This window comes from Gorilla gorilla, chromosome 1, assembly GCF_029281585.2.
Source record: "Gorilla gorilla gorilla isolate KB3781 chromosome 1, NHGRI_mGorGor1-v2.1_pri, whole genome shotgun sequence".
Classification (NCBI taxonomy): domain Eukaryota; kingdom Metazoa; phylum Chordata; class Mammalia; order Primates; family Hominidae; genus Gorilla; species Gorilla gorilla.
In genome coordinates, this window is record NC_073224.2 from 195,311,149 (window position 1) to 195,329,489 (window position 18,341).

Here is an 18,341-nt window from a genome sequence, read left to right on the forward strand (position 1 = left end):
TTTTTTTTTTTTTTTTTTTTTTTTTTTGAGACGGAGTCTTGCTCTGTCACCCAGGCTGGAGTACAATGGCGCGGTCTCAGCTCACTGCAACCTCTGCCTCCCGGGTTCAAGTGATTCTCCTGCCTCAGCCTCCAGAGTAGCTGGGATTACAGGCACCCGCCACCATGCCTGGCTAATTTTTGTATTTTTAGTAGAGATGGGGTTTCACCATGTTGGCCAGGCTGGTCTCCAATTGCTGACCTCGTGATCCACCCGCCTCGGCCTCTCAAAGTGCTGGGATTACAGGCGTGAGCCACCACACCTAGCCTTTTTTTTTTTTTTTTTTTTTTTTTTTGAGATGGAGTCTCACTCTGTCGCCAGGCTGGAGTGCCGTGGTGCAATCTTGGCTCACTGCAACCTCCATCTTCTGGGTTCAAGCGATTCTCCTGCCTCAGCCTCCCAAGTAGCTGGGACTACAGGCACACGCTACCATGCCCAGCTAATTTTTGTATTTTCAGCAGAGATGGGGTCTCACCATGTTGGCCAGGATGGTCTTGATCTCTTGACCTCGTGATCTGCCTGCCTCGGCCTCCCAAAGTGCTGAGATTACAGGCGTGAGCCACCGCACCCGGCCGGTATCATGCTTTTGAAGTCTGAAATCTTCAGGTGATTCTGGGCTATGTATCTGGGTCCCTTATGAAACCAAACCCCATAGGATACTTCCTGATGGATAGAATGATTCAGAGGTGCTCAGAGCCCATGGAGCCCATGTGACCTTGGCATCTCTCCCTAAAATCCATCTATTTAAGGCCTATTCCCTGACACGTATGCCTCCTGAGTTCACTTAGGGGCACGGGACACAGGGGGAACCAAACCCAGTTCAGGCCTCTCCTGTGGCCTACGGAGGAGAGGAGGAGTTAGCACCGGGCAGGCTCTTGAAGCCCTCCCCCAGGTGAGCTTGCTTCTCATGGCCACTCACCACTCCTCCTCACCTGGTATCTGTCTGAATGGTGGAGGTCATCGGTGGCAGATGAGTGGGGTGATGCCGTTGGAGACTCTCCTTCCCTCTTGATGGAAGCAGACAACAGGAGGGACTGGAAGAAGAAAAAGGACATGTGGCCTCAGGCCAAATGAGACCTACAGTCAGTCCCTAGAGTTCCCAGTCCTGTGGTGCTTTGGGGAGCCAGGCAAAGAGAAGGAGGCTGAGGGATAGAAAGACCACTCTTGAGATTCTAAAGGCATGGGGTCAAGTCCTGGGAGTGTGGTTGTGGGAGAGCACGGCTTGGTTTTAGGGATGGGTAGAGACCCCTTGAGGGACCCTGCTTAGGCTAATCTCTGTCCCAGTGGAGTGAGACTCCCAGTCCACTCCCAGTAGGCTGAGACTATATATGTTTTGTTTTCCCTTGGAGAGCAGAGACTCTGGGATCCCCGTGAAGGGTTGTGGGTAAAGCCATATACCCGCTACCCCGCCTGCCCTTAATACAGGCTGATGGCAGCCCCACAGTGGAGACAGTAAATTAAATAGCATGTGAGTTTCCCACGTGCAGCTAGGGATGTACGTGGGTCCATTTATCCCGGTGCTACGGTGATGACCCCAGCAAAAACCCCAGCAAAACTAATCCCCCCATGTCAATCTTGTATGGCCTCTTCTACATACGCCTGCAGTTTAGATTAATAAACTGTCTGCTTGAAATTGTGTGCAATCACCACAATTCTAAATACCACATGGCACATTCTGCCTGAGAGCCCGCTCTTGCCAAGGCCTGTTCAGCTGCAAACTGGGTGCCTGGAGGCCTGAAAGCAATCCATACTTCCTCCCCCCACCTTCTTCAGCCTGTACAGCTCTGAGCTGGAAGCACACAATTCCCTAGGAGTCTTCCCCAGCTTAGAAAACCACGCCAAATCGCCAGTGACAGCCCAAAGAAAGCAATTTGGGAAAGATGGAGCAGCCATTTATCCTTCATCTCCGGCTGAGCCTTAGGATGTGACCCGCATGCGGTGGCCATGCTGCACATCCTCAGGCAAGGGCCCTGGAAAGGGAAGGGACAGCTGCTGGTCTGGCAGGGCTCCCTGACTTGCCCATACCCCAGGAGCTGGAGGAGAGAAAAGGCTGGAAAGGGCCTGCATGGGATTCTCTGCAACGTGGAGCTCCTTCTTCACCCATCCAAGCCCAGTGGGAGGCCTCATGGGTGACCCAGCCCTCAGCTCAGAAAGGAGGTACTCTCAGGCAATGTTCTTCTCCTTCTCTGGTCCCAAGGAAGATGCTAACGAGGGGGAACAGTGTGGGTCACCCCGACCTCCGGCCCATGAAAAAGCTCCTGTTTGTGCGCTTTCTCTCTCTCTCTCTCTCTCTCTCTCTCTCTCTCTCATTCTCTCTAGGTTAGAAGCCCTGAGAGGCCTCGGCATTACACCTGGGGCAAGCGGAATAAAAAAAGGTCACTGGTGCTTTTTAAACATGGACCAAAAAGCAGTAAAATGTGTTTTGAAAAAAAAATCCCGGCATTAAATCATGACTTTTTGCCTGGCTCTTCGCCTCATTAAAAGTGGCCTTTTGGAAGGTAAAATTATCATTGTAAGCGATAAGATCTTTAAGAAAATAATTCACGGCTTCTTCACCCTTTAATATGATAGCCGCCACCGGCTAATTTTTTTCTTAATGGCAACGAGGCCATCAATCTTGTCTAAGGCCCCCTCGCCCTCTCCTCCTCCTCCCTCCCTCCTTCTCCCTGTCCTTTCAGTCTCTTGCTTGAACCTTCTCTCTCTCGCCTCTTCCACTCATGACCTGCTTCCCTAAAGCCTAGGTCAAGGCAGAGGATAGACCCTGAACTATTCAGCTTTGGGGGTGTGGGCATATATCTGGAAGTGGGTGAGCAAGTGTCCCTTATCTCTGTGTCTGATGGTCAGTATGCCTGTGTCTGTGGTTTCAGGACACATGTTTTAAGACTTCCTATGTCTGTATTCTGACCTGAGTGTGTGTGTGGGTCTGTATATGTGGGGAGCTAGGGATGGAGGTAGACTGTGTCTCCCAGGGGTTTGTCCTTAGAACACAGGCCTCACTGATGTCCAAGTCCCCAGCCCTGCCAGCCATGCTCAGGTGTCAGCTGTCACCTGTGGTGGCTGACTTGGAAGCTTGTCTCTGACTTTCCTGAACCACACCATTAAATGCTGCAGGCTGGGCCACACTCAGTGAGTGTAGCTCCCTATCTCTGTGAGTCTGCAGCTGCCTGGCACCCCCAGCCTCCCCTTTCTCTTTGGGGCTTTGACTCCTTGGCCAAGGCCTATACCCACCCAAGGCAGGGCTAGGTGCTCTGCTCCTCCTCTCCCAGCTTGCTACAGGTGAGCAGTTTTCTAAATGAAGGTACATGATCCATTCCTATACCTTTGAAAGGCTTGCAGGGTATTTGGGTCTACCCCATGGAAGTGATACTTGTCACTCTGGCTCCTTTCCCAAAACTGCCCTCTTAGAGGTCACCAGTCACTGCCAGACTTCTAAATACAACGGACCCCTTCTCCAGTCTTTCCCTGTTTGACTGCTGACCACCTGATACATTTAGAAACTTTCTTCCTTAGGATCCTGAGATACCATGCTCTCCTGTGCCCCTCTTAACTCACTAAGTGTTCCTCCTCTGTCTCCTTCCCTGCCTCCTGGACCTTATCTTGACACCAAGTGCAGGAGTCCCTCAGATTCTCACCTTGGCCTTTGCTCTAATCTCTCCAAACACTCTCCTTCACTGATTCCACCCATTCCCAAATCTTCCATAGTCATTCCTCACTCCCTATAAAATGGGCTAGGGGTGGCCTCCTGTTCTGAATAATTGTGGGAAAAAGGATGCAGTCTTCTACCGAGGAATGGGGAAGGGGATACTCAGTAAGTGAGGGTTTGGTTCTCCCCATGTATCCATCCCCTCAAAACCACCTTTGGGTAAGTAGTACCCACTGTGTCTGTGGCCATCTTTGAGGAGTTCTTGATACAAATGTCATTGTGCTAAGGCCTCTTGGCCCCTCCTTTGAGCCAGATATTTGCTCTTCACTTTCCCTTTCTCCAACTGATGCTTTCAAGTCTTTCTCCCACAGGGTTTGTTCAGAGAGGCAGACTAGCTCCCCAAAAGAGTTCAGCCTCTTCCTTGGCTCCTTGTTCCCCTCAGGACAAAGTACACACAAACACACACACACGCACACACCTGCACATTCATACACCCCCGTGCCCCCATAGTCTGGCTTCTAGGGCCCTGCACTATCTTGACCTGCATTTCTTTATTTTTCTTCATCTGCTATAGCTCACTTTCTTCCTTTGAGTCTTCTCACCCTTAGTGTCTGGGTCACCCACATCTCCCAGGCCATTCTTGGCTCTGACCCCTCTCCTGGCTGGAAGAGGAGGAAGTCAGATGAGCATACTCTCACTCATGCACAGACCACACACACTTACACACACACATGGTGCAGCCCTAGGCCTCAGGATGATGTTCAAGACCTGGAGATAGTTGAGGATATTAGAAAAGCTGGAGATAGTTGAGGATACTAGAAAAGCTCCTTTTTCTCAGGAGGAACCAGTTCTGGGTAGGCCTAGGTTAGTAAGGGCAGGAGGAAAACATGTAATTGGCCACCTACCTTGGGGGTGCCTGGAGCCATGGCATCCTTCAGAAGGGAATTCTTGCTGCCAAGAAAGAAGAGAACAGGGTAACCGTTCTACCTACTGCCCAGGGCATGCAACGGTAGAGTAGCAAGAAGACCCCAAAGACAGAGAAGGCATAGACAGCCTAGCCCAGCCCAGCTCAGCCAAGCTCCACCCAGTCCTTTCAATCCCAGTGGCCCAGCCTCTCTCATGGGCTGAGTAGCTCAGCTTCTCTCTTGGGCCAAGGGCTAGTGCTGGCCCCTGGGAGGGAGACACAGAAATCTACTAGGCATGGTAGATTTCCCAGTGGATCTGAAGAAAGGGGCTTTACCTGACTCCTCGTATCAGCCTTGAAGATTCTGCCTGTCCTGGAGACCCCCTTCTCTCCACCCCCTGTTCCCAGCCCGCTCTTAGCTCCTGTGGGATTGGGGTGATGGAGCTGACAGGGCTCTTGTCAATTCTCCCTCCAACATGCTGCAAACTGTGTTAGGCCACGAATGATCTCCCCCTGATTCAATTTGTCAGCCCCAGGCCCTCCGGCATCGGGCGCGGCAGGCAGGCAGGAGCTGGGCCCTGAAATATGGTGGGCGGTTCAGAGCAGGCGGGGGCTGGGGTGGGAGGTGATGGATGGGCTGTGGGGGAGGCGAGGACTGTGTTTAATAACAAAATTGGTATGCAAGGCCACATCCCGCGCTAAGCATGAGTGATCCAGAGCCACAAAGTATTACAAATCCCTGCTAAACAGATGCTGACAATGGAACAAGACGTATCAAATCAGATCCACTTCAGAAACATTAATATCCCTGTTCCTGTCCCTCCCTGCCTGCTGCCCCCACTATGCTCGCCACATCTGTGCTCGCACATTCATGCGCGTGCACTCACACACACACACACATGCTCACAGAAGTGCTGGCTGATGAATGCACGGAGGCAGACGCAGCCCATTCACATAGGGTCCCTGCACAGACACACATATGAGGTATAACGTACAGCACACCTGCAGATATACCCGGAAAGCACAAGAACACACAGACACACATCCAAGGCAGAATGCATGGGGCACATAGGGACTTAACGAGTGTAGACATAAGGAACATCCACAGATGAGCTCAGACACCCACAGGGCCAGACACAAACGTACCGCACAAGCCAGCAAAAGCACAGGCAGATTCAGATGCAGCAGTGACTCTCAGTGGGAGACAGGGGAGAAGGGGAAGGGATGTTCGCCTGCACAGGGGACATCCAGCAATGTCTGGAAGCATTTTTGATTGTCAAAACTTGAGCAGAGGGAGGGGAGGTTGCTACTGGCATGGAGTAGGTAGAGGATGTTAAACAGCCTACAGTGTACCAGACAGCCCCTCACAGCAAAGAATTATCTGACCCCAAATGTCAACTGTGCCGAAGTTGAGAAACCCTGGTATAAAGGCGCACACATATATACCCATAGACTTTCTATAATTCTGCCAACAGGCACAGATATAACCAGTCACACCTGGAGACTCAGACACCCATACAGATGCACAGGGCCACAGAGGCATATTCCCAGACACATGTCCATAAAGACAGATGCATGGTCCAGTGCAGTGCAGTGGCTCACGCCTGTAATCCCAGCACTTTGTGAGGCCGAGGCTGGTGGATCACCTGAGGTCAGGAGTTCGAGACCAGCCTGGCCAACATGGTGAAACCCCGTCTCTACTAAAAATACAAAAATTAGCTGGGCGTGGTGGCAGGCGCCTGTAATCCCAGCTACTTGGGAGGCTGAGGCAGGAGAATCGCTTGAACCCAGGAGGGAGAAGTTGGAGTGAGCCGAGATTGCGCCACTGTACTCCAGCCTAGGCAACAAGAGTGAGACTTTGTCTCAAAAAAAAAAAAAAAGATTCACAACAGCCACACAGATTAGATGAGAGCTGCTCATGTGCACAAGTCCAATAAACACATGCGTAGATATGGACACCTGCGTGTACCAACACACACCCAGATGCACATGTACCCACAAATGTAGACACATATGCACAACACACATAACAAATGTATATCCCAGTGCAGAAGCCACCAGGCCCAGCAGCAGAGTGAGGCCAAGGTCTGAGTGTAAAGACAGAGCTGTCAGCCAGTCTAATCACACAGTGGGGGCATCACAGACTAGGAAGGCTAGCTACAACAGGTTCCATTCAATTATGTTTTGCTCATAAATGGTTCATGCCAGCCCTGATGTAGGCACTGGGGATTCAAGAAGGGCACGGAGCTGCTTTTGAGAGCAACTGGTTTTTGAGTTTATGGCTTTTATCATTCGTTCACTCCTTCATTCACTCAGTAAACAAATACTGCCATCACCATTTCTGGTACGGAAATGAGGTATCTACTGTACAACACCATGCTTGCTCTGCCTGGCCTAGGATAAGAGTATTATCTCCAGTTGGATCAGGTGACAGCAGAAAAGGAAGGAATGAACAATGATTGTACACCCACTGTATGTGACAGGCGCAGGCCTTAACATGTGTTATCTCATTGAAACTTCACAAAATCTCTACAAAGTTGACTACCAGGTCAAATGACATTTCTATGGTCACACAGTCTGTGGAGGGTTTGGGATTTGAGTTGGCGTCTGGCCAAGCCCACAGTGCTGGCTTTTAATTGCCCATGCTGCCTCCCTAAAGACACTCAGGGCTTAGGATAGAGGGCAGAACCCAGTTCTTTTTCTTTGCTTGCTGTGTGACTTTGGGGAGGGAACTGCTGATTCTGGGCTTCAGTTTGCTCTGCTGGTGAACAGAAACAGGGACATTCAGGGTCAGAATGTCCAGCCTGTCACTTGGCGATCCACTCCTCTGGATCTTTTCCTAGCAGCACTCTTCGCTGTCCCTTGCATTGCATTGGTACTACCTGAGACTCCTTGCCTCTCTCTGAGCAAGGGACCCCCTCCCTATCTTCCCTCCAACAACCTGATTACTTCCCAGTGTGCTTGGCCCCCAGAGGCTGAGGAGTCTGCTGAAGGGCCTGCCTCATAGAAGACAGGTCTGAGGTCCGCAGCTGTAGGCAGCCTGGCTCCCGCCCAGCCCATCAGCTCTGCCTTCGTCCCTCCCTATTTCCACAGCCCGCCCCCAACGATTTCCTCCCTTGCTCAGTCACTCACTGCCTAGTGATCCATGGGTTTTAAATTATAACTGGGACCCAGGAAACGCGTTCCTAAGTACAATATTCACGGGCTGGGCTGACACTTTTAATTAAGGTGATTTACACTGAATTATCCTTGGAAATAAAGAAATGGTGCACTGCCCGGGAATAAACCATCATCACCAGCCGCCTTTGTAAGTTACACTTCGTTTTAATCTATTTGGGGAATTGTTTATCTAGTTCATTACCCAACCAAACACCGAGGCCGGCCTTAAATAAGGCTTAAGTGGGGGTGGGGGCACTGCCATCTCCACACCCCGCCTCTTCTCTAGAGTCACCCAGCCTCCCTCTGGCTTCTTTGAGCCCTTTTAAAGTGCTGGCCAGAGAGCTGGCTTCCCAGCCTAGAGGCCAGATCTTGAATGGCTCCAGAAACCTCCCAGAGAATCTCTCTAAGTTCAGGCCCCACCAAGCCAAGCCCAACTTTTAGCTTTGTGCAATCTCTCCATGCCCAAGGCTACTTCATCTCTCTGGATGGAAACTCCTGCCTGAGGGCCACTGGGAAGTCTGGGGGCCAACTCCTTCCTCCACCCCCGCCCTTCAACCTCCAGCCCCCATCTATCTATGTCCCTGCCTGTCTCTCCACACATCCAGTCCCTCCTCCGTCACCATCCCAGAGACATCTTAGGCTGAGCTTGCCCAACATCCCCTCCTTCCCTCAGACACGTGCTTCTCTGCCACCGTCACTCTCCCAATCATTCAAGTTAGAAAGCTTCCTCCCAATAAGCACCCCAACTAAGTCCTGTGGCTTCTTCCTCCACCTGGTCTCTCGTCATTCCCTCTTCTGCATCCCCACTGCCACTGCCACTGTCCAGGGTCGGCCTCACCAACTTTCCCCTGGACCCTGGCCGACCTCCTCCCTTGCCTCCTGCTTCTTCCCCCAACCCACACTCCACACTGGCCTTGCAACCATGCCCCTCCCACTTGTCTCTCTCTGACCAGGCTTCACCCTAGCTCATGAATGTTCGGCTTACTCTCCACCCCATCAAGGACGTCCTCCAGCATTGAAGGCCCTCTACAATCTGTCCTCCATCTAACTTTGCCCTCCTTGTTCTACCTGGCCAAGTTCTGGGGTCTAATGGAACCCCTGTGAAGGGGTTGAGAAGGGGAAAGATAAAGGATGGGGTGAGGGAGAGACTGTTAGCACAGCCTCTGATCTCAAATGGAAAAGTGCTTTGAAAAGTGTAAGGACTTTGCCAAAGGAAGTTCTGATTGCTCTTCCTGTAAGTGTCTGTGCACCCATGTACCTGTGGGAATGACACCCATGGGACAAGTCTTCTTTCAGGGTGTGTGTGGGGGCACATCTGTGTGTTGGAATGGGTGTGTGTGTGCACCCGCATGTCCTGTATATGTTTGTGTCTGTGTCTGAAACACAGCCAGCCCTGGCTCTGGAGCTGGAAGGTCCCTGCTTCTCTCTGTGAGCCCGTAAGTGTGTCTGAAATAGCAGCCTGCTCCTAGTGGGGTGTGCTTTGTGCTGTTGGGCAAAGGGAGGCAGGAGGTGGAACACCAGGCCAGTCTGAAGAGCCCCTTAGGATGCAGTCAAGTGGAGGGGGGACGTGTCCAGGTTGATGGAGGGCACCTGGCGGCAGCATCCACAGACTCAGGAGCTGGTTAAGCTGAAGAAGGCCACGGAGGGCAAAGGAGGCAATGGAGGCAAAGGCAGGGTAGGAGAGGAAAAGGGACAATTGGAGGAGAGAAGAGGGAGGAGTCAGCAGGGGAAAGAAGGGCTGGGGCAGAGAGGAGAGGGGAGGGGAGGAGGGAGAGCTGGGGAGGAAGCCTCCAACCATGTGCCTTTGGTGGATGGAACTGCCCTGAGTGGGCTCTGCTAGGACCCTGGAAGTGAGGCACACACAGGCTCTGCTCTCCTGCGGGCCTCAGTTTCCCCATCTGTGAAATGGCCGGTTTCAGGCCCCTCTTCTCAGGGAGCTGATGGTGGGGTGTGGAGAGGGTGTCTCAGGAACCTCAGTGTGTCATCTTTTCCCAACCTCCTCTGCTGTCTTGGCTTCCCGAGAGCGGGCAGGGGCGGGGCAAGGGCAGCCAAGGCTGGGGCCCTCCCCGCGCTCCCCGCTGCGCGGCCGTCAGCCCGGAGGGAGCTGACACGCTCCTTGGGAATTTATCACGCACCCAATTACAATGTTAATTGGCAAGTTCCTGAAATCAATTAATTCGCAAATTTTTTCCAATTAAAAATCCAGATAAATCACGAGGGCGGCGGCGGACCGGTCCAGCCCGCAGTCCGGTGGGCGCAGCGGCCGCAGGGAGGGAGGGCGAGAGAAGCGAGGGGAGGGGGCGCGGGCGCGGCTGCCCTTGAACGCCTTTGCCGGCCGGTCCGACTGTCAGCGCGCCGGGCGCGGCGGGGCCGAGACAGATAAAACCATCGACCCGTCGCCGCCAGCGCTTCGGCTTTATCGATCCGACGGGAATTTCACTTGCTGTGCAGATCCCGCTGTCCGGCTGTCAGACACCCGGTTGGAGGGGGGCGCGTGCCGGGGGCGCAGGGCGTGCACAGACGGAGGGGGCATGGGCGTAGGGGTGCTGGGCTGGGCCGCGACGTGAGGGGTAGAGATGCGGGGACGCAAGACATAGCCGTGAGAAGCATGGAGCTTGGGGTGGGGAAATGGACACGGGGATGCTCTGGGAGGATGTGGGGGGTAAGGGGGTTGTGCAGAGTCATGGGTGGGGGTGTGGAAAAAGGAAGGCTGTTGGCAGAAGTGCATGCCCTGGACATTGCAGGTGTGGAGCACCTGGGACTGCACTGTAGTGTGGCCCTCACCGAAGAGGCAGACAGAGAGCTGGGGGCCCGCATTCTCCAGGCCCTTAGGGGGCACACTGCTTTTACAAGGCTGGGCATGCTCCTCTAGCCTCTACCTCTATTCTCTGACCCTGTTAGAAGTCCTCCTCTGGGAGCAAATTACACAGGACCCCTCCTGGACAGCCAAAATATGGAACTCAGCTGCAGAAGGATTTTTTTTTTCTACTTTCTGCCACTGGCAGGCCAATCCCAGGTGTGTGTGGGCAGGGGGTAGGGATGGGGAGTGATTAAGAGCATGGGTACTGGAGTCAGATTACTTTAGGTTTGATTCTTATCTTCATCACTTACTAGCTGTGCAACCTTAGAGATGTCACTTAACTCCTCTGCACCTCAGTTTCTTCCTCTGTAAAATGGGAGCAATTATTGTCACCTACTTCAGAGGGTTGTTGTGAAGATTAAATAAATTAATGCAATGTAAAGTACTCGGCACATAGTGAGCATTCAACAAGGATTATTATTATTATCACTGGTATAGTCTTATATGCCCATGGATTCTTTCATACTCCTCCCTTCAATGGGTAGAGCTTCTAGAGCTTAATTCTTCTCCCTTGAGAATGAGCTGGACTTGACAACTTGCTCCTAGTGAACAGAATAGAATAGAGTAGAAGCAACAGTGTATGACTTCCCAGACTAGATCATAACAAGCACTGTGGCATCCTCCTTAGTCCTCTCTTGGACTGCATGCTCTGTGGGAAGTCAGCTGCCATGTCATAGGGAAATTCAAGCTGTCCTATGCAGAGACCCACATGTGGGGGAACTGAGGCCTCCTGCCAACAGCCATGTGAGTGAGCATCTTGGAAGCAGATCCTGCAGTCCCAGTCAGATCTTCAGATGACCGTTGCCTTGGTTGACATCTTGACTGCAGCTTCATGAGAGACTCCTAGCCAGTAGCCACTACTACCCACAACCATCCAGCTAAGCTGTTCCTGAATTGATGACCACAGAAACTGAGATAATACATGTATGTTGTTTTAGCTGCTAGGTTTTAGGGTAGTTTGTAACACAGCGATAGATGACTAAATATTTCTTCCTTCAAAATTCAGCTCAGGCCTCACCTTCTGAGGAAGCCTTCTTTGCTCTGTGCTGGGTTTGGTGCCTCCTTGATACCCCCCAGCTCCAGTTCTTCCCGTATAGCAGTCTCCATCCCTCTGGGTTTGTACTGCCTGACCCTCCCTACCCTCATGCTATGAACTTCCAAGGGCAGGGACCATTCTGATTCACTATGGGATCCCCTGCACCTTGCATGGGGATTCGGTAAGAAGGTAGAAGGAAGGAGGATCAGTCAAGTCTGATGACTTGAACTGAATAAGGGTCGGACTGGGAGGAGCGGGGCAGGCCGTCCCTCAGTAGCAGATTATATTTTCCAAAGACAGCATCAACCATATCTTCCATCCGACATACGTTTCTACAATTTGACCTTGCCAGTCCTCCCATCAAAAGGGGGGTGTATGTCCTCTCCCCTTGAATTCTGGGTGGTCTAATACTGCCTCAATCAATAGAATACAGTGGAAGTGAGATTCAGTGACTTTCAGGCTAGGTTATAAAAGGTGATCCAGCTTCCATCTCGTTGGCTGGAACATTTGCTTTTGGAGCCCAAAGCTGCCATGCAAGAAGTCCAACCATCCCAAGGTTGGCAAGCTATGAGGAAGCCCAGGTCACATGGAGAAGCCCTGTGTAGGTACTTTGATTCCAGCCTCAGCTGAGGTCCCAGCTGACAGCCAGCATCAACCCCCAGACATGTGAGGGAAGCAGCCTCCACATGACCCAGCTCCCAGCCACCAAGTCTTCCCAGCTAAGGCCCCAGACATCATGGAGCAGACATCAGCCATCTCCTCTGTGTCTTATCTGAATTCCTGACCTCACAGATTCCACGAGCACAATGAAATGGTTGCTTTAAACTGCTAAGATTTTAGGTAATTTGTCACACCTCTCCTCTACTCTTTTTGATAACCTGGCTCCTCCACCAGGCCCTTGAGGAGGCTCAGCCCAGTCCTTCAGGCAGGGACAAGGGAGGGAGGCTGGGGGTGAGGTGGGGTGGGACAGTGGGGGACACACCTGAGCACATTCTTAAGATTGTCATCTTTCAGACACTGAGATTCATAGAGAAGGTAGTGTCCACCCCCCTGGAGGAAGGACTTGGCTGCACTTCTGAGGGGCCTGCCAGGCCTAGGACCTGCTTCTTTTATTCTGCTCTGAGGCTCAACATGGCAGTGCTGGGCCTTTGGCAGTGGCTCACCCCTGTCTAGCTCCTCTCATGTTTTCCTTTGAGGCTGGGGCCTGCGGGGTCACTCTCCTCCCATCACCAAAAATAGAGCAAGAAGAGGAAGGTGGCTCCATTCAGTGGAAAGATCTGAGGATTGAAACAGAGTTGTGGAGAAGGATGGCAGGGTCCTGTCTTTTCCCAAGGGGCTGGGGTATGGGCCAGGCAGCTGCTCCTGGGATCCGGTGGCCAGAACCCTGAGTGGACTACTCCAGCAGGCAGGCTCCCTGGGAGGTGGCTTACCTCGAGGGCAGTTGGGCTAGCTGCTCCAGTTCCTGCTCCATATGCTCCTGCAGCTCACTGGGCCTCAGCAGGACCTGGCAGATGGGGCAAATTGGGGCCTGGCTGTCGAACAATGCCGCTGCTTTCTTCTTACCTAGTGAGGGGAGAAGAACAGACAGACGCGTAAGCTGGGCTAGTCCAGGAGGCAGACCCAGCATCCCAGTCCTGAAACCCAAGCCTGCTGCTGCCCTCTAGGGCTTCTTGGCCTAGAGGAGGGGCCTGAGGGTTTCAGAGCCCACGAGTACCCCTCCTCCTTGCAGCTCCAGAGGCTGTGGCCATGAATGGTACCTCCTCAGCCAGCCACCCCTCTCAGAAATCTATTAGGACACATCCCCCATGGGATGTCTATTTTTTTTCTTTTTAAAATTAATTAATTAATTTGAGACAGAGTCTTGCTCTGTTGCCCAGGCTGGAGTACAGTAGCGTGATCTTGGCTCACTGCAACCTCTGCCTCCTGGGTTCAAGTGGTTCTCCTGCCTCAGCCTCCTGAGTAGTTGGGATTACAGGCATGTGCCACCACACTTGGCTAATTTTTGTATTTTTTGTAGAGATGGGATTTCATCTTGTTGGTCAGGCTGGTCTCAAACTCCTGGCCTCATGTCATCTGCCAGCCTTGGTCTCCCAAAGTGCTGGGATTACTGCGCCTGGCCTTATTTATTTATTTTTTTTATAGAGATGGGTTCATTATTTTGACCAGGCTGGTTTTGAATCCTGGCCTCAAGTGATCCTCTCATCTTGGCCTCCCAAAGTGCTAGGATTACAGGCATGAGCCACCGCACCTGGCCGGCTGGGATGTTTAAACCGCCTCTGTTGCCACTTGTGGAGACACACAATGCTCTGTGGCCTCTGCTTACAGGTGTGGGGTTGAGGACCCCTATTAATCTAGAAACATCCCTGCATATCCATGGATGCTCTGTGGCCACTGCTTACAGGTGTGGGGTTGAGGAGCCCTATTAATCTAGAAACATCCTTGCATATCCATGGATGCTCTGACTGCACAAAGGACTTTACTTTGAGCCCAGATTTTCCTTCCTTCTTCTTCTTCCCACTGGTTCCTGGAGGGGGTCAAAATCAGCTTTCAGAGAGATAAAGGCCATGCCAGAGATGAGCAAGATGGTTGCCTAAGTAGGGTTGCCAGATTCCACACAGGATGCCCAGTTCAATTTGAATTTCAGATAATAAATTTTTTTTTTGTATAAGCATGTCCCAAGTACTACATGGGACATACTTATACTAAAAGTTATTTATCATTTTCTAGAATTTACCTGGATGCCCCATATTTTCTAATTTTCTAAATTTACCTGGATGTCCCATATTTTTATATGCTAAATCTAGCAACCTTGTACTTAAGGAAGCCTCAAGTTCAGGCTGAGCACAAAACCCACCTCCCTTTGACACCAGACTGAGGATGATTACGGCTCCCTTGGATGCCCAGATAGAGTCATCTGAGGGCTAAAACGAAGGAGGAATTCTTCGTTTGGCTGTGTGTTTTGAGGACTGGAAAAAAGAGAAGGTTTAACCAAAGAAGTGAAATTTAAGCTGTACCTTAGAAGTATATCAGGCAATTGAATGAGTTAATGAATAAGTTGTGAGTTCCTTGTGGGACAGACAGTTTCTTATCTATCTTTATATTTATAGACAATTTATATCAGGTCTGGCATAGCCTAGATGCTCCATGATGAAGCAAAAGAGAGGAAAAGAGAAAGGGGGAGAAGAAAGGTGGGGATGAAGAACAGACTGTCCTAGAAGCCAGATAACCTTCGGAGGGCCGGGACAGCAGCTCCAGCCATCCAGGAGGCTTCAGTCCGTGTGGCAAGGTCTCTGAGGAGGGGAGGAAGTCCTACTGATCAGGTGGCTGTGCCTCGGATGCTCGGGGACAGCTGGAGGGAAGCTCTGAGTAACAGCAGCAGATGTGGCCCAGGTCTGGGAGGTGGGAGATGAGGCGTCCAGTCTCAGCTCTGCTCCTGCCTTCAGTTAGTCAGAGAATCTCACAGGTGAACAAGACCCTAGACATTCTCCAGGCCATTATCTTTACAGCTAGGGCAATTGAGGCTCAGAATGGGACACAGACCTCTGTACTCGGCTTTTGATTTCATTACTTCATTCATTCACTCAGCAAACATTTAACAATTATTCTACGTCAGGTATTATTCTAGGAGAAACTGGAGCTCAGAGATAAATACAATGCATCCTTGGCCTCGAGGAGAACACAGATGAGTAGGAAAGGCAAAAAGAGAGCCCGTGACTGCAGTCAGTGCTGGTGAGAACTATGAGGAGGACATGAAGGATTTGTGGGAGGGTGGGAAGGGGCCAGCAAGGTTGGCAGGATCTGTGGGCGAGGTGACGCTCAGTGGGAGGCACAAGGAGTGAGTAAGGGAGTTGACAGGTTGTTGGAACAGATAATTGAGGCAGGGACTGGGGTCTGAAGGGGGCAATGGTAAGACAGGAGAATGGAGAAAGAGGTGGATCCCAGACATGGGGTCTGAGCTGAGCTGGAAATATCAGGGGTTCAGCCCCCATTAGCCTGGTACACCAAGTCTGGTTCTTAGGGCTTCCTGGAGCCCAGATGTCTCACTCCAAGCATGGGGACCAGGCGTCAGCATTCCCACATACCTGTACTCAGTTCATCTGCTTTGCTGCCACAGGGACATTCTACTTTTCTGAGCTTGGCCCCAGTTTCCCTATCAGGACAACAGGCCCTCTTCCTGCCTCCAAGCTTCAGGAATAGCATTGGCAGGGATCAGCAGAGGGACTCTGCAGCCTCTGCCCTCCATCCCACCCCCATTTTCTCAGGGGTTAGAGTGGCAGGTGTCAGCATGGCCATGGGCCCCCTGTGTCCCCTCCCCCGCTGTGTTCTCTATAATTTTATATTGAGACCTGTGGTCATGACGTGGGTTTTACTGCACTAACGACATGGCCTGCCCAGGTTTAATGACAAAATCCATACTCTGGCCCTGGGCCTGCTCCTCGTTTGCATAATTCCCAGAATACAGCTCCCTGAAGCTTTTGACCTGGGCCATTACAGTGGCCATAAAACGGGCCATAAAACCGCTGGGGATGGCCAAGAGGAGGGGGCTGTGGTCTTGCTGGGGTGGAAATGAAGCCCTCAACCCCATATTCTTCCTAGGCTTGGGAGGAAGCATCCTCTGGCTCTTCCTTTCCACAGCTCCCAGAATCTGGAAGTCCATTTCAGGCTGGCGAGGCCCCTGGAATCCTTAGTTCAGCTGCCCATTGGATGCAGGAATCCCTTCTCCAATACTGCCGGCAGCACCACAGGTGGGCAGGCCGAGCCCACCAGAGGCAGGCTGTCAGCAGGCATCCTCTCGAGTGTTCCTCTCTCCAGCTCATGACACCCCCCAACCCCCAAAAGCTGGCCAAACCCTTTTGCCACAGGTGGGTCTAGGTCACACAGGCCTGGTTGAATCCTGTCCCTCCTCAGGAGGCCTGGCTCCCTCAGGAGGTCAGGAGCTGGGCTGAGCAGCATAGTGGGGATATGCGGGAAGCACAAGGGGATGGGGATGGAGACAGGGACTGGGATGGGCTGTCAGTGCTAAAGATGATGAATGGGGGAGGTGAGGCGGGAGGCCCAGTGTTATCGGCAGAGGATGGCGGGTGCGGGCGCTTACCGTTCCTGCTAATCCCCGGGCGCTGCCTCAGCCCTTGCACTGATAACGAGGAAATGGGACTGACAACAATTTTTAGCTGAGAGATTCTTCACCAAAATGCCAGGCGGCCGGAGGTCTGACAGCGCCTGATTGAGTGTGTGAGTGCGTGGGGGGAACGCCCGCAGCCCCCTCCCCTCCCATGCAAAGATGGATCGCTCATTCCGCCTCCCGTCCACATTCATTACCGCACCTCCCTCCCCACCGCCCCAGTCACGGAGTGCCTGCCACCTCCACTTCTCTGCTTGCCACAGGTATCCCCGCAAGCAGGAGGAGGGCAGGGACGGGAGGGGCTCTGACCCCATCCTCAGCCTTACACAGGGCAACTCCAGCTCCAAGAGCAGGGAGGCGACTCTGTAGAGGCAGGCGCCGGGAGTCAGGGGAATCAGGTCCCAGCCTGGAGGCTCCCTAAGTTGTATGACCTCCAGAGAGTCCCTTTTCCTTGCTGAGCTGCTAGAATACCTTTCCTGCTGGACAACAGTGAGGCTCCAACAGGGAGTGACTGATGGTAAGCTGCGAAGGACAGGCCTGTTGAGGAGGAGAGGAGAGGTCATGCCAAGGCAGCCCTCTTCCTAACTTGGGCCAGGCTCCAGCCAGCCCAGCCCTCTCGCCTCGAAACAAGGCCTCAGGTACCCGGGGTCCTAGATCAGCCCTCTGCTGCCCCCCTCTGTTGGGAATGGTTGACCATTGGGAACAGGCAACTCAAGTGCCGGCACAACCTGCTCCTTCCCTGCCATCTTCCACAGCGAAGCCTGGTGCAGAATTGGACATATAGAGGTCGGGGGTCTTGTTCAAAGGGAAAGCCCTCCCCTCCTTGACCACTCACCCACGTCTGGCCTTGCAGCTCCCCACCGTGTGACTGCCTCTCTGGCTTGGCATGTTTGGTTTTGTCCCAGTTCTTTTGCATGAGAGTTCCATTCTCGCCTCTCTGCTTGTCCAAGCAACAAATTCCATCTCTATTCTCTTTTCTCTACAGACCACAAAAGGCATGGCTTGACCGACTGGTGTCTGACAGGGATGAGGAGGGTTGAAATGAGGGTGAGGGTGACTGTAATGACAGATGGCCATGGAGGCTGGGACTTTTAAGAGTATGTGTGTGGGTATATGTGTGTGTTCATGTGTACACATGTGTGTCCTACCCCTACCCCTGCAATGGAAAGGCTTCCATTTCCTAGTGACCAAGAAACAGGAACTTCAGGCAGAATTCAACAGAGCTGCTTCTTGCTAGCTGTGTGACCTTGGGCAAATCGCTTAACGTTATTGAGCTTCATTTCTCCTTGTGTGAAATGGGGATAATGATATCTAACACCCAAGACTTCTGTGAAGATCCAGTGAAATCAGGGCTGTGTACAAGTGAGGAGTCATTAATGCCTCCAGTAACACACTCGCAAAGTTTGTTGTTTGTGCCTATATCTGCCCCATCCTGACACCTGCCCTGCCTTGCCTATATCTGGCCTTCTTCCCTTCTATGATCCAGATCTTTTACCACTCAGTAGGTGCCCTGGCCCTAGCTCCTCTGGCCCCCATGGAGTTCCTTCTTCCTATCCATCATTACCCATATATCTGGTT

At 52.2% G+C, this 18,341-nt stretch overlaps 1 protein-coding gene across 4 annotated transcripts in view; it reads right to left on the reverse strand.

Annotated features, from left to right (window-relative positions):
• RNF220 (ring finger protein 220) overlaps positions 1 to 18,341 on the reverse strand; it is a 246,495-nt gene that overhangs the window by 24,375 nt on the left and 203,779 nt on the right. For all 4 annotated transcript variants that reach the window (XM_019017104.3, XM_019017110.2, XM_055347205.2 and 1 more), the window contains exons 3-5: positions 13,072 to 13,204; positions 4,588 to 4,633; positions 972 to 1,073 (exon numbers count right to left, since the gene is read on the reverse strand). In XM_019017104.3, the coding sequence (XP_018872649.1) occupies positions 972 to 1,073; positions 4,588 to 4,633; positions 13,072 to 13,204 (281 nt within the window). The remainder of the gene's footprint in view (positions 1 to 971; positions 1,074 to 4,587; positions 4,634 to 13,071; positions 13,205 to 18,341) is intronic.